Genomic DNA, 14,686 nt, shown 5'->3' on the forward strand with positions numbered 1-14,686 from the left:
CTCCTTGTCTAATAAACCATATTTGTCTACTTAGGTAAAGTAGAAAAGGAGAGATTGAGAAAGCAAGCCCAAGAGAGCTGCTTTGGACAGGAATGGTTGGGAATTTGCTAGGGCTGGGAAAGGGTGTCAAAATTGTATTCTGAATCAGACGAAGCAGTAACTTAAACCATTCGCTTTCCTGAATCCCAGCTTACTGCCGTGAGTTAAAGGAGGGTGAGTGTTTGCCAGGACTTCTTGGTCAGAAATATCTTTTCAGACCTAAGAAACCTGTGTAACCAAAGTGACGTTTAAACCGTCCCTTCTTGTTGGCCAAGATGCCCATTTGATGCCCTGCTGTATGCCTCGGCCTAAGAAAATGCCAATGTGAGTGAAGCTAACTGAGGTTCAGATCTTCATTTTTGCATTTCCCTTTTTCCATTTGGATCAATGTTTTCCTTCAGCTACATTTGCAACTTCTGTGCCTACTAATGCAACCTCCTCACTAAAAAAACCCCCTCACTTGTTTTGGAATTTTCAACTTGTTGAAAAATCTCCGAAAAAATAAAACTATTTTTTGCCTTAACCTGGAAAATTTTATGAAAAGTAGGAAAATACTTTTGGAGAAAAAACACGATAGCACACAAATACATTTATTGTTTTCGGTTCAGCCTTACTCCTGATTTTGTAATGGGCATGTTTCCTGCTGTTAGGTTTTGGGAGGGGTTGAACTGAGCAATGCTGTTTGAATTGTCTCAAATCAGGTGAGTTGTTAGGCATAAGTGGTGCTCGCCAGTACTTTTAACTGGAGTTGTTTGTACAAAGACAGCTTAACTCACTTAATGATGTAGGCCAGATTGACCTGTACATGGTGCACGGGTAGGGGACAGTGGAAGTAGCCACCTGGTTCATCTCCTGGAGCTGCAGCAGCTCCACAATGAAAATGACTCTGGTGAGGGAAAGGTCCAGGAGTTGAACCTGCCGTTTCATCTGAATTCGGTGAAATATGGTGAAATGTAAAGGCAAAGTTACCTCCCTCCTACAGCTGTGCACTCACTCCCCTGTTTTGAATAGACCTGAAATGGATGGGGCTCCTGTGATTTTCTGCCAGCGTTCATTGGCCAGAAATGCAGAGTTTTAAAAATAAATGGTTTTGAGTGAAGTTGTCGAGGCAGCAGAGTGTTTTTTGTCTTTCTTGGTATCTCAGGATTAGCAATGTTGCTGGTTCTGCTCTTCTTCATTGTGGGTGCCAGAGCAGTTGGATTTATTTTGGCTTTTTACTTTTTTTTTTTTTTTAAGGAGGTGTTTAGGAGGCAGAGAATTTAGGATTCCTTTTCACCAAGTTTTAAAGTATTTTGAGAAAGAAGTTATCTGAGGCTTCCCTCTGCCTGGGCTGGTCTGTGCGGAGACCTCGGTTTTCTCTGGGCAGTGCCAGAGCAGAGGCTCAGGGAAGAGAAGAAATCCCACGGCGAGGAGCTGCTTACGCGACTCTGCCGCGCGCTGCCCCGGATGCCAGCTGCTGGGCCCGATAAATGGCAGTCTCCAGAAGATGAGGCAATGCCGCCTTGGGCTTGCAGTGCTGTGGCTGCTGTGTTCGCTTCCCTGCCCCTTGGTGTTACTGTGATTGCAAGATTTCGGTGGTGTCCTGCTGTAAGAAGTGGGAGGGACTCTCCTCTCTTTCCCTCCTATTTAGTGCAGCCACACTGCACAGGGCAGGATTTTTCTTTTTCTTTTTTTTTTGTTTAAATACACTGTGCATTTGGCAGTTCATTAGCTTTAACTTGTGGCTTTTGAAGGGATTGCTTTATTTTCTGGGGGTGAGGCTAATGGCCGAGTACAATACATCCTCTTGTGCTGGTCTCCCCGAGTGCTGGCTGCTTTATGGCAACTCCTGCTGGCGTTGCCAAGCAAAACCGAAGAAAATTGCAACCTGGATTCTGAAGGGTATGAGGAAAACCCAGAGCTGTATGTTCTTCATTGAAGTGTGTCATTCTAAAAAATAATAATAATAATAATCCCCCTTGGGAAAACCAGTGGCTAGTATGGAAATACGTGTTTAGTTTAAATATAAGCTTGGCAGTAGCATTTGTTCTATCGTTTAAATGCATAGCTGTTGCCTCTTCGAACCTCCGTGAGGAGCGCAATGTCCTGTAATTGAGCTGAACCAGATGCAAGGAGCTGGAAGAGGACTAGTTACTTCACGCAGGTTGACTAGCTGTAGCATTAATATAATTTTCAACAGCTTATTAAAAAGAGATGGGAAGATAACAAAACATTGTGAACTTGGGAAGAAGAACTTTATGTGGAAGAGACTGCTCTCATCAGTGCGAGTTTTACCATTGACCGCAGGGTGTGCTCTGCTACTTGTTTATTGACACAGCAGATGATTTCGATGCCTGATAATTGAATTGTGTTGCCAGGAGGAAGCATGGAGACAGCTTCTTCAGGGACTGGCTTGCTCTGGTAGGATACAGCTTATGAATTATGTAAGAGGACTTTCAGGAAAACAGAGCACTACCTTAGCTTGGCTCTGGTTACCGTCATTGACAGCCCTCCTGTGGGTTCTTGCAGCCGTCAGTGCAGGATTCCTTCAAAGCAGCTCACCGGTTGGCCACAGTTTTCCTTTGGGATGGGGAGACAAATCTTTGTTTCATTCAATTTATTCTTAATGGTAATGAGGGGGGGGGAAAAAGTGGTTTTAAGAGAGAAGTTATATACAACATACCCTCCCTGTGAAAGCACCCTCTCTTAAATTAGCCCTAAATGTTCACTCTCATTGCAGGGAATTTCAGTCCTGGAATAATTGAAGCGTGGCTGATTTATAAGCACACTATCAAAATCTCTGAAACCTGAATGTGGTTTATTCCATAAATGATTATAAATTACTGAGTTTGCCTGCGTATCTAGTCTGAATATACAGGGCCAGATGCTTCCTTGGCGTGACTTCTAATTCTTCTGAATCAGAATCAAACATTGACTTTAATTTTCTTCCAACTTGTTAGAAAGAAAAATTATAGTCACTTGGGTTTTTATTTTAAATAACACATTTAAAATGCAGAATCAAAATAAAAGTAGTACAGAACTGAATAGATTTTTTGCTTCAAGAAATATTCAGTGCTTTAATGTTCAGAAAATGTTAAAATAGAATCCTTCAATATTAATGAAATGTTTCATTATGATTATTTTTTTCCCACCATAAAGTGTTTAAGTCCCCGGGTGAAGTTTCTGTTTCAGCAAAATGGCATTTTCCCTTTGAAAACTTTAGCCAGATGTTGCCATCTAATTGCATTACATGGTGCTTGTTGGCAAAACTGGCCCAGTTTTCAGAGTTTAGTTTGCCAGACTGTGTAAGACATGACAAACTTTGAAGGCAGAGGGCTGCGTCTTTTATTAAGTCAACTGAAAATATTTGGAAGAATTAGATAAGCTTTCAGGCACACAGTTTCTCCTTCAGATCTGAAACTAAAAGCACCAGATTTCAAAGCAAAGTGTAAGCGGAAAATGGTTTTTCAGAGTTTAATTAGTTGTGCATCAGTTAGGCCATATCCCTGAACCACAGTGGCTACAGCAACATCACCGTGAGAACTGTGCTAACTAGTTCCCAGTAGCAGGCAACATCATTTCATATAATACAAAAAAAGAACATCGGAACAGAAGTGGAAATGGAGATTGACCAAATGCGGGTTAGAGCAATGAAATGACATGACCAGTCAACCTCAGTGAGTACCCGACATGGAATTATTTTTGTTAGGGATGTAAGAAAGATATCTGGACTGACCAACTCCATGCAGCTGTTGTCATGCCCACCCACTTTTGCAATGTATCCTTGACAGAGTTTTTGTGAAATTTGGTAGGACACTTGATCCAGCACTCAGCTCGCCATGCTGTCAACGGCTCTTAAGCAGAGCTCGCCAGCGAGATCGATAAGGAACCCTGCTTCATAGCTAGCGTTGCATCACTAGCAACTTCCTGAGACAGTGTGATTCTCTTGGCATCATTTTGGGCAGTTTAAAATAGGAGTGAGCCAGATCCTCAGCTGGTATAAATTGGTGTTACTGTATTGAATTCAAACGGGCCTAATTATAAGTGCTCAGGCAGTCACTGAGGGTTGCACAATCCACTGCTTTTGTGAGCGTGTGCTCACCCATAAAAGTGAGATTGCACAATCCAGCCCTATATGAATAGGTCTCTGTCTCAGCTGCTAATTGAAAACAAACATGGTGGGATTAATAATTTACTTCTTAGGAATGTCTGTTCTGTGAATTACTGGGAGGTGGGGTCTGCCAGTTGTACTATATATTATTCTATTGCAAGATTAATAAGGCCCAACAGCAATGACTGGAGGTCTCTAAAGAGGGAATAGTTGGACTTGGGTGGGTTGTGTTTTATCTCGGTTGCTGCGGCTTTTAGGCCTCATGCGGCACAGAGCGCGGTTCCAAGCCTGCACCAAGGAAGTCAGTAGTAAAAGTGCCATTGACTTGGGCAGAGAACGACTTCCGCCAACTGTTTTGCAGCACATGAAAGAGGGCATTCTTCTGTCGGGTGCTAAGTGTATTTTTAGTTTTCAAAAGTCTATCCACATGTTGTAACAGGGGATTAGGAAATTGTCTTTCCTCTCGTTTGGGAGGAAATTGCTCTCTGTCTTTTTAATTAGTTGTTTGAAAGATGAAAACAAGGGCCCAGGGGTGTCAGGGAATTCCAAAAGGTTCGATGTTTTTGAACCAAGGAACTTCTAAGAAACGGCACATTGTGAATTCTGATTTATCCGCACCCTGTTGAAGGGTCCCCACAGAGGCTGTTATGTGGATGCGGATCTCACACTCTTCTCCTTAATTTAGAAGACAAGTTAGAGCAGCTAACAGGCTGCCGCCTTGCAGTTCTCAATGCACATATAACATTTAATTACGGAAACTGGACCAATCCTTTCTGATATCTGCTGATGACTAAGACTTTGGACTTTATATTCCCCTGGCTTCCGTAATTGCTGCCTAGGAGAGCATCCTAAAGAAGTAAATGGTCTTGTCAAATAGGGATATAAAGGAATATATGGGTAGGGTTATCCAACCTGCTTTCTACCTCCAAGAGGTAACACAACAGCAAGGCCATAAGGGGGATTTGCAGGGTGCCAGCCATTCCCGTAGCCACCTCAGCAGGTCCTGTCAACGTAGCCCCACAAACTCTGCTCCTGCCCTGTTCTTCTTGGCCTTTCCCTCTTAGGTGTTGGGTCCCCAAATTGTCAAACTTCCAACGCAAGCAACATGAAAGTAGTAGTTGGAAAACCAACAGCCCCAACCCAAAATAGAAATTCAACCCCTCACCATTTCTCTAAAGGGGGAAGGAAGGAGACTTAGCATTCAGTTTGCGCAGCCCAAACAGCTGGATAGCATTGCCGTTTCCGGCCACGGTGAGGGGTGTCTGGGCGGTTTCAGGCTGGGAACCCCCGGGCTAGCGGGCCCCAAAGGGACAGAACCGAGCAGCCGTGTTTCAATTTGTTGCCTTGTCTTTGCGAGCGCCCGTTGCTGGCTTTTGCTTTTCTGTTTCTAATGTGTATTATTCCATTTGAAAGGGTCTTTTTATGTTTCTGTTATGGGAGGTCTAGTTGCACTTTTGTAAGTGAATAGATGATTAATTCTGTGGGGGGGAGTTGTGGTTTTTTGTTTGTTTGTTGTTTTGCTTTGTTTGCTTTTTAAGAGCTAAAACATCAGGGCAATCCAACCAAAAAAAGCTTCTGAAATTCACTCTGTGTTTCATCATCCCTGTTTAAGACCCATTTTCCCTCAGCGTCTTTCATTTCTCTCATGTGCTTGCTGTTACAGCCTTTATTTTTAGTGTACGTCAATCTTTTCAGTGTGCTAAATCATATTTTTCCTACAGGTACTGCATGTGTCCATAGCTTCTGTAGAACGTTTCACGGCGTGCTGGAGACTGCCTCGGGGCGTACGTGCTATTTGTTGTGGTAAATATAACCACTGGCCTTTTAACCTGGAGGCAGGTTCTTCTCTGGTACCGGTAAAATTCTGCTTCCGTGCTCTTGCTGAGTACCTGGCCTGTGGCTCTGAAGAGCTGCTTTCCCCGCGCTGCCTTCTGCACGGCGTCTTTGCTCTGTGTGGTTGCTGTTGGTGCAGTTGCATTATGTCTCTGCCCTGTCTTGACTTCCCTTTGCCTTGTGGTCGCAAGAGTTTTCTGGCTCTTATCCCCGATTTTCTTTTGAATTTCTTGCCTTCCTTCACTCCGTTCTGTTCAGTGTCCTCTGGTCTCCTTCTCCCCTTAATTACGTCTAGACTGTTGTCCATTTTCCCCCCGTAGTTCTTGCTCTGAGTGTGACAAACAGTCATACAGCTCTGCCATATTTCATTACTCTCAGTTCTGCCAATATCTGAATGTCCCATGTGCATTAAATCAAAGACAAGCCCTACACTGTGTTCTTTTTGTTTTATTTAAAGTTGCACCTGCTACCGTACCTGAATACACAGCTATTTAATAGTGCTTATTTCGATTTTGTATCTCCAATTTTTTTTTCCCCCCGTCTTGAGCAGCAAGTCTGCCTTCCACTGCTGACATATCCCAAATGGTCACTTAGTGTCATTAGTGCTGGCATGTTTCACAAGAGCAGCTCATAACAGTTCCCCCCAACACCTCTCTGAAAAAAGGGAGAGGGGGAAAAGAGTCCATTTGAATTGATAAAGAAATTTCTTGTGTCTGCACTAGGAATATCATGCTGCATTTTGAGATGCAAATGTGTCATGGGCTAAATTTCTAAAGAAATAAAACACGTGGAGGCATATTTGCACTAACCCAACTTTGCTGGGATCTGAGAAGTAGATTCCACTGAGGGATGGATGAGGTGATATGAATGTGGAAATGTTGTACTCAGACCCAGGAACAGATTGCTGCTGGTAAAAATCAGCATTGCTTTTTCTAACTGAATGCATTGGCCATTTCCCCCTGTGAGGACCTGGCCCCTTCCAGGCCTGGAGACCAGTTATGTGGGGAAATGGAGAGCTAGTGCTCACTGTACCCTGCATTTTTTATATGTTCTTCATGCAGTTCTCCTGGTGAGTAGTGCAAGATTAGGTACCGTATGGTGAAATAGTTCCATGTGAACATATGCAAGCTGTTCTGGCCTGGATTTTAAGAAACTGAGAAAGGTATAGGAGAGGAACCATTAGACTAGTGGTATGGTGTGAGGGGCATGAAGGAGTAGCAGTGCCAACCTCGGGCCTTTCAGCAGGGAATTGCATGCTTTTACACAGGAGCTATTCTTCCCCAGGGTGACCTCTCTTCATCTTTTAAGCACTGCTCACTTCTCTTGAAAACCCATTTCACTTTCGGCTACTGACTCTGCTTATCTCTGCTTCGAGAATACTGCAGTTGGGTATGTATGAGACTGGTTAGCTGGACTTTTTCCACATTTAAGGACTTTTCTGAACTCAGGGTTTTGAGCTTTGCCCTATTAGTCTTGCGTCAGTGTGATAGGGTCAGGCAGGATAAGGATTAATGTATAAGAGGACTGTAGATCTGGAAATAAGACCAACTTCAAACTGGACCTGAAAGTTGGGTTCAAAAACTTGCAGATACCCCTGAGCTGTAACAGAGACAGCTGATATAGCAATCAGCTGTAGACATCAGAGGTTGGAGCACTGTCGGAAGAGTACTTTATATGTATGCCTTGTGTATTTGTGTGTTTTGGATGATTTCCTAAGTATATTTACAAAATATTACCTTTTATAACCCTGCCTATACATCTTCCTTATCCCTGAGTTTTGACCCCATTATTCTGTTTCAGGCAATTATGACCAAAAATAAGTATCTCAAGTTTCTCGCAAACAGGCCAGGGAAAAGAGAAGGATCCTGTTGCTGTCCCCAGTAACAGAGAAGTGATGATTAAGTTCAGCTGGTATTAGATAGAATTGGGATTGGCATGGTGGGCAGAGGGAGATGTTACGAATGTATAGCCAAGTGAAAATTTTGTGGTAGAGCTCATGTCTTATAAGTCAACAAAAGTGTATCTACAAGAACTGTGCAGGAGCTGGTGCCTTAAAATAAAAGAGAAATAAGGATGGAAAGTAATCTATGGAAGATAACATGACTGTGGGAAAATCACCTTTTCTCCTTGGAATTTAAAAATATAGTGGCTTTATGTTGCACAGAGATCTCAAATTCTCTGCACAGCATTGTGGTTACTACTTGAAGACTAAAATTCGTTGTAGCTCTAATTGCAGTGTGGTCATGTTCCTGCTGAAGTACTTTTGGACTATATTTAGTACGTAATTGAGCCACGCTAACATGGAATATTAGTCCAAATACTAGTGTAGGTGAGGCAGACGAAATTAAGTTGTGCTTTAAGATCTTCAAGTAATGCCAAATCAGATCAGATGTTCTTGCCTGTGTCTTCCAAAACAGTTTGGATTGGTTTTGGGAAAACATACATAATGCCATGTGGATCTGAGTGCTTCCTGGGGAGCCAGTTGCTGGGAATCACACTCCTCCCTTCTCCGGTGCTGTTCCTCCATCCAGATTCTCTATGCTCATAAATGCTAAGGTATTCAAGAAAAGAACCAACATGGCAACATCAAAAAATGGCCCATCTCAGGATAAGATTGGGAAAAGGATGTTGACTCAGGATTACAGTTTGCTGCCTGTTTGAAGAGAGATGAATCCCCTGCGCTGATCCCCACGGGGGGGCTGCACCCCGCCACAGTGGCCTGCACACTGAGGAGGGCGTCCCTGAGGGTCCACGGGCTCCGCGTGGCCCTGGCTCTCCTGGGCCACCAGGCATGCAGGGTCCCGAAAGCACTAGGTTAGCACTGAAAGAAGATACTTCATGTCATACATGCACAGTGGAGTACATGAATTTGCCTAGCTGAAGCTGTCATCATGGGTCAGTTTTGTTCCCTGTAGGGCATGTGTTATAACCCAGAACTCAACATGTATAGCCCAGAACTCAAGAGTAACATATGAACTATGAAATGTTTATCAAAAGTGCATGGTTTTCATTGAGCAATAGTCACTGTAAAATTGTTGAAACGTTATCATTGTGTATATAGCTTTTTTTTATGTACACTTTTAAAAATAAAAAGTAGATTTTCTATTTCAGAGAGAGAATTTTTCAGTTTTGTAGTATCTTCCTTTTCACACTGTAACTAGCATAAAAAAGCTAAAATTGTATTTAAAAAAAACACAACAGCTGGTATTTAGTAATCCAAGAAATATGCTTGACTGAAATGGTTGATTGAGCCTCTCTCTATATATCATAAGAGACAAATGCATATTTTTAAGGAAATTAGGTTATGTGTCTAAGACCTTAAGTATTGCTATTAGAATTGGTGAAGGGCGATACAACACTCCATGAAACTGTTTGCAGTTTGGACAGGAGTCATGGCAAATAGGCTAACCGCTGTCTGAACTGGGAAGTGAGGCAGCGTTAACACGAGGCTTTTTGACTAACGTAATAATAATCTGTATTTCAATTTTTCTTTCTAGGAGACTGAGCTACTAGATATCAGCCTCGTCAAAGATGCCAGATGCGGAAAACATGCCAGAGCCCCCAAGGTAGGCCTTTTTGCTGCATGTTTACTACATGTTACATTGATTACCTAGGTAAAATAGAAGGGGAATTATATGCAAGAATTACAAAAATTCCCTTCGTTAATAAAAAATACTTTGTCTTTTCCTCATTTAACACAGTTTCTGATAAGAAGTGCTGTGATTGCTGAGCTGTTGTTTGGTTCTTTATGGATAATGCTGATGAAAGTTCTGTTCAAAGTGAATGGACAAGAACCGGTCTTTGTCTAGGGCAACACTTAAACTGATACAAGTTCCTGGCTTCCCTGATGGCCAGGAACTGATAAATGTTTAGCTCCACGATGCATTTTGTACTGTTTTTTCCTCATTTGGTGCCCCTTGAGGCCAGAAAGAGTTTTTCTAGCTGTGTTCAGAGAGGTTAAGATATGAGTTCCTTGAGGCCCACTCCGACGGTTTGCATACTCCTTTGCTGTCTTTAAAGACAGTTTGCAGTAGATATATGTTCTCTGTGGTGTTTTCATTTGGACATAAACTACATATCAGAGAGAAACCCAAGCGCTCAGCTCTGGAAGCAAGTTTGTGCCTTGGGGAATCGCAGGAGTGATACGAGAAAAGAAAATCTCTCTGGGGTCCTGAAAGTACGGCATTGCTGCTGCTTAGCTGCTCTTGAACCTGCGGGGTTGGAGCAGCCCAAGGGGATGCTTTTCCTGCCTTCGTCTCAGAGGAGGAAAAACGTGCTGGCTCTGAATGGCCGCAGCTCCTCTGAAGCGTGCTCGCTCCTTCTTCCACCCAGCCATGGCTCCGGGCACGGCCCTGCCAGTTTCTCAGCCTTTGGAGGATACATGTTAAGAGTAGAAACGGTGATTTCTCCGTGCCTGAGTATGCCTATAGGTACCTCAGAGGAGACTATTCAAATTCAATTTTCAAAGCTTTCCATGTGCTGGCAGCTTTTTAAAGGCTGAGTTATAATTGAAATGCTACAGAAGTACTTTATGACATCCACATTAATACCAAATGTGTTCACCATGATTAATGGTTCTATGATGAATAGCAATAAAGTATTAACAATGGCTAGAACATTATTTTAAAATGCTACCCACTTTACAGAGGACATTCATGTTCTTCTAACAAAACGTTTTTAGCTAAAATTTATGCATAGCTATTGCCACGGTGACTTTTATTTATTAGGTTACATAAAGGCTGTTTTTGTTACCACATGTTACCGATTTGACAGCAGTGGCATTAAATGAAGGGTATGAGAAAATCTTAACTTTTAGGGTGGTGAAATGTACCACCTGTGTGACTGAGTTTGCTTTTTGTCATTGATTTGTGTGGGCGGAACGAAAACAGCACCTGGGTCGGCTGTTGATAGGATCTTGCAAACTGTGTGAAACAAAATGCTCGTTTGGGGGCCGGTCCTGTCTGTTCTGCTTTGATCCATGTTGCGGGCTCTGAGCAAAGCACTGTTGACTGCAGGTGAGTGACTGCAGGTGAAGCCCTGTTTGTGTCACATCCGCAGAAGATACGAAACTCATATAGCAGCAGGAAAGCTTGGCTCTAAGTCAAGCAGTAGCAGCTTGTGATTGCATGGGGGTTTCTAGTGTAATCCCTGGTATATTGGCTCAAGAGAGCAGCACCACATACTTGCCAAAGCTCCTAGGTTTTAGAGGCACTTTTCCACAGCTGTACTTTCAGATGAAGCAAGCCTTGCACTCAGGTGAGAATAAATACTGAACCGTGATTATGGATAGTTCCTGCGTGGGAAAGCAGGAAAGCTTCACACAGCATACAAAGAAGTCATTCACAGTCTGTTCCTTGGACTGTTGAAAGCGGGATGCAGCTGATGGTTCTGTTGTGATGGTGATTGGGAGCTGTATCCATCAGGACAGCTGGACAGTAATTTACTGAGACCTGCTGAGCGTCTTGCCCTGAACGTAGTACAATCTGTGGTACGAGCTCCAGGCACGTAATGAACATACATGCTCTGTAGCTTAGCTGCCTTAGAGACAAATGCTTTTTTAGTGCCTTGGTACCACTTAACACACATTTATTAGCAATCCCAGAAGGTAATCTTGCATGATCTGGTGGGATCATCACTGGCTTGGGAACTTACTTCCTGTATTAGCCTTGCCGGATGCTAATGACAGCAGTCTCCAGGCCATAGTGCATTGACCCATCTTGCTCTGTTAAAGGTTTTAGGTTGTTTTTCTTTTCATTATTTCCTCTCCCCCGCCCCAAATAGTTTTGGACAATTTTTATACAGCATTAAGGGACTTCTACCAGTTTGTGCTGCCTTTTTTTTTTATTATTTTTTTTTTTATTGCAATTTCAGAATTCTAGCGAGGAGGAGTTCATCTGTATGTTGTCATTAAAAACTTACAAAAGTTAATGGGAATCTTTCAATTTTTATTGATATATAAAACTAAATTTCAGCATAATTAAGGACACCCATAGCAAGCTACCCAGACCTATTATGTGTGCTGCAACAGAAGCAAGTAACGATTTTAGAAGACTGTAAGCAGTCATAATTACCAAAAAAGTCTTTCTTTCCCTTCACCATCTGGAATATACATTTCTTTCTTCCCCATAAACCACATCCACCAGAGGGGACATTTCTTTGGTTAGCTTAAATAATCGGTCAACTTCTTATTCTTTTTGATGGCTAGAAATGAAAGCTGTTCTTGTGCATTCAGTACACCTTCTGTACTAACCATTGGCATTCTTAATTTCTGAAAGAGAAGAACACACAGGGTTTTAAAGCTAGTTTCTCTTCCAGCCTTGTTTGTCGACAATTGCTTTTCACAATATTTTTCCCTGTATAAAGACAAGTAAATTTTGTAATTGTTCTTGGATGTTTTTTGTAACTTGTAATGTGTCTTCTAGCCCCTGTCACAAGGAAAAATACCCTTTTTCATTTTGGGGACGTTTTCATCAATGAAGGATAAACAGCCAAATACTTTATTTTTATTTAGAAGGCACCTTTCTTTTTCTGTTTGACCTATTTCACTTGGTCCCGAAATCTGTTGAAAATGTGATACATTTTGCTCCAATAATTATATCCAAGCTATAGATTATCTTTTGTAGTGCACTGGCTAAGAGACAGTAGCCTGTGCTGTGGAGAAAGGTAGGTATTATGAACACTCAAGTTTCCTAGCACTCCCTGTGCCATACTGCATGTAAGAAGAGTAACAACAGGTAAGGTATGCTACCGTATGCTTTTCATAAGCTAAGAAAGAGAGCTTTTTCTTTCTGGGTTCCTGATCCATGGGAACTGATTCCTTTTTCCATTCCTTATTATATTTATCCCTTTAAGGTATAGAAATACAGTGGTCATCTTACAGTCAGTGCGTGAAGGCAGAACAAGGAAAGAACTAGGATCTCCTCTAAGTTAATGTTTGTGTACTAGCTTGCAGCTTTGCAACCTAGTAGTCAGCTCTCTTCGTAGTAATCGGTAGTAGGAGTCAGCTCTTCTCTGCACCTTGACTGCAAAAACGTTTCTCCACCTTCTGGGTTGTGATGTCTACTGTAATCTCCCTTGAAATATATTTCTGTTTTTTCCTGTTCCTTGGAGACTTTAGAGCAGAACACCACTACTGTTCCAGGTCATGAAGCCAGGGTGTAGCAGGAGCTCACAAAGGCACCTGGAAAAAAAGCTTCTTCCTGAACAGATCTCAGCAATAGTTACCCCAGGGACTTGGATAAAACTAATTAATAGAGTAGCCCTGCACTAGAGCATGCTCCTAGAGCTAATGTCATAGGGTTATGAGGTGATAGGAATTATTATCTCTGTGCTCACACTTCAGTGCACTTTAATCCATTTGTGGCTATGCCCTGAGAAGTGCTGTTATCGTTTGTATGGCGTCAAGCCTAGAGCCTCACCCCAACTTCTCTATGTGCAAAAGTATCAGAGCAGGCCTTTAGCTTTATCCTTTCAGAATGGGCAAAACTGATTTCATCCATGGCAGCATCCACTGACTCTTCCAAATAAAGGAAACTCAAGACTGGGAAAACAAGACAAATTCAGGAGGCTTCTGCAGGTCTCCATGCTACTTTGAGTTTCCATTTGGCTGGATACCTCCAAAGGACTAATGCAGCCAAAGGAAATACTAGATTTAGGGGGTTAGGTACAAGATAGGCCCTGTGACTCTTAGGCAGAGTATCACAGAATTATTTTAACAGTAAAGGAAATGGGACACAAAAGTTAAAGGTTTTATCTGTCCAAATGTTTAAGCGCCTGAGAATAAACCTGTAGGTCTTTCATTGGAACGTAGGTTTCTAATGATGTAGAAGGGACATCTTTAGTGGGTACCTAAACGCTTACAGTTGGGAGAAAAGAAGATTGTCCTCTGACCCCAAATTGCTAAATAGTGTACTCAAATGGCACTGTGTTACTGAGAAATTTAAACATAGCCTTATTTTTCTACATTTTGTCAGGGTTGAGTCCTTCTGTCTTCAGCTGCTATTTTCAGAAACAATAACAGAATTTTCCATCTAAATGCAATATATATGCAGAGTCTTATTCTTCAGAATAAGGGCAAACCTCATACAGTACAGAGCACTGCAGTGGATCTCTAAATGAGGAGATAAATGGAAGTAATGTTCTGAAGAGAATAAAAAATTACTTATTAATTGTGTACATTAGAAAAACCATCTGAACTCAAAACACAATGAAAGTTTTACAAAATGAGGGAATTATAGGATGATTATCAGAACTGTGTTTTTTTATTAAGGATTAGAATTATTTAGGACAGGAACAAAAGGCATGTTGAGAATCGGAGATTAATATGCAGGTCATTTTTGCCTTCAGAAGATGTGACTGGATAAATTCGGTGCAGCCTTTCTGAAATGTGGGAGGCCTTTTCTCCCAGTTCGCAGGCAGTCAGAGCTCCAGCCGGCAGCAGCAAGGTTGGAGTGTCAGGATGCCGAGGGCTTACGTTGTTTAACTTTTTAAATGCTGAAGAAATTAGGTAAATCATTGGTTGCGATGAAGCAATTATTTATTTCCTTTTACTTGTGCATAACGTGGTAGCAGCCTCTCAAGCTTTGTTTTGATGGGCAGACTAACGAAGAGCAGTACTTTCACTTGCTAAGTTTAGTGTGGAGGTCTGTAAAATAGATATAAAATGGACAGAAATATATGTCTTTGTGTAATGAAACATAGAGATAGCTCTGCATATTCACATGC

General features: G+C 42.0%; 1 protein-coding gene across 1 annotated transcript in view; it reads left to right on the forward strand.

Moving 5' to 3' along the window:
• PLCB1 (phospholipase C beta 1) overlaps positions 1-14,686 on the forward strand; it is a 484,775-nt gene that overhangs the window by 159,616 nt on the left and 310,473 nt on the right. Inside the window, exon 5 of the mRNA XM_026064146.1 lies at positions 9,460-9,528. Coding sequence (XP_025919931.1) covers positions 9,460-9,528 — 69 coding nt within the window. The remainder of the gene's footprint in view (positions 1-9,459; positions 9,529-14,686) is intronic.

This window comes from Apteryx rowi, unplaced genomic scaffold (assembly GCF_003343035.1).
Source record: "Apteryx rowi isolate R43461 unplaced genomic scaffold, aptRow1 scaffold_21, whole genome shotgun sequence".
NCBI lineage: Eukaryota > Metazoa > Chordata > Aves > Apterygiformes > Apterygidae > Apteryx > Apteryx rowi.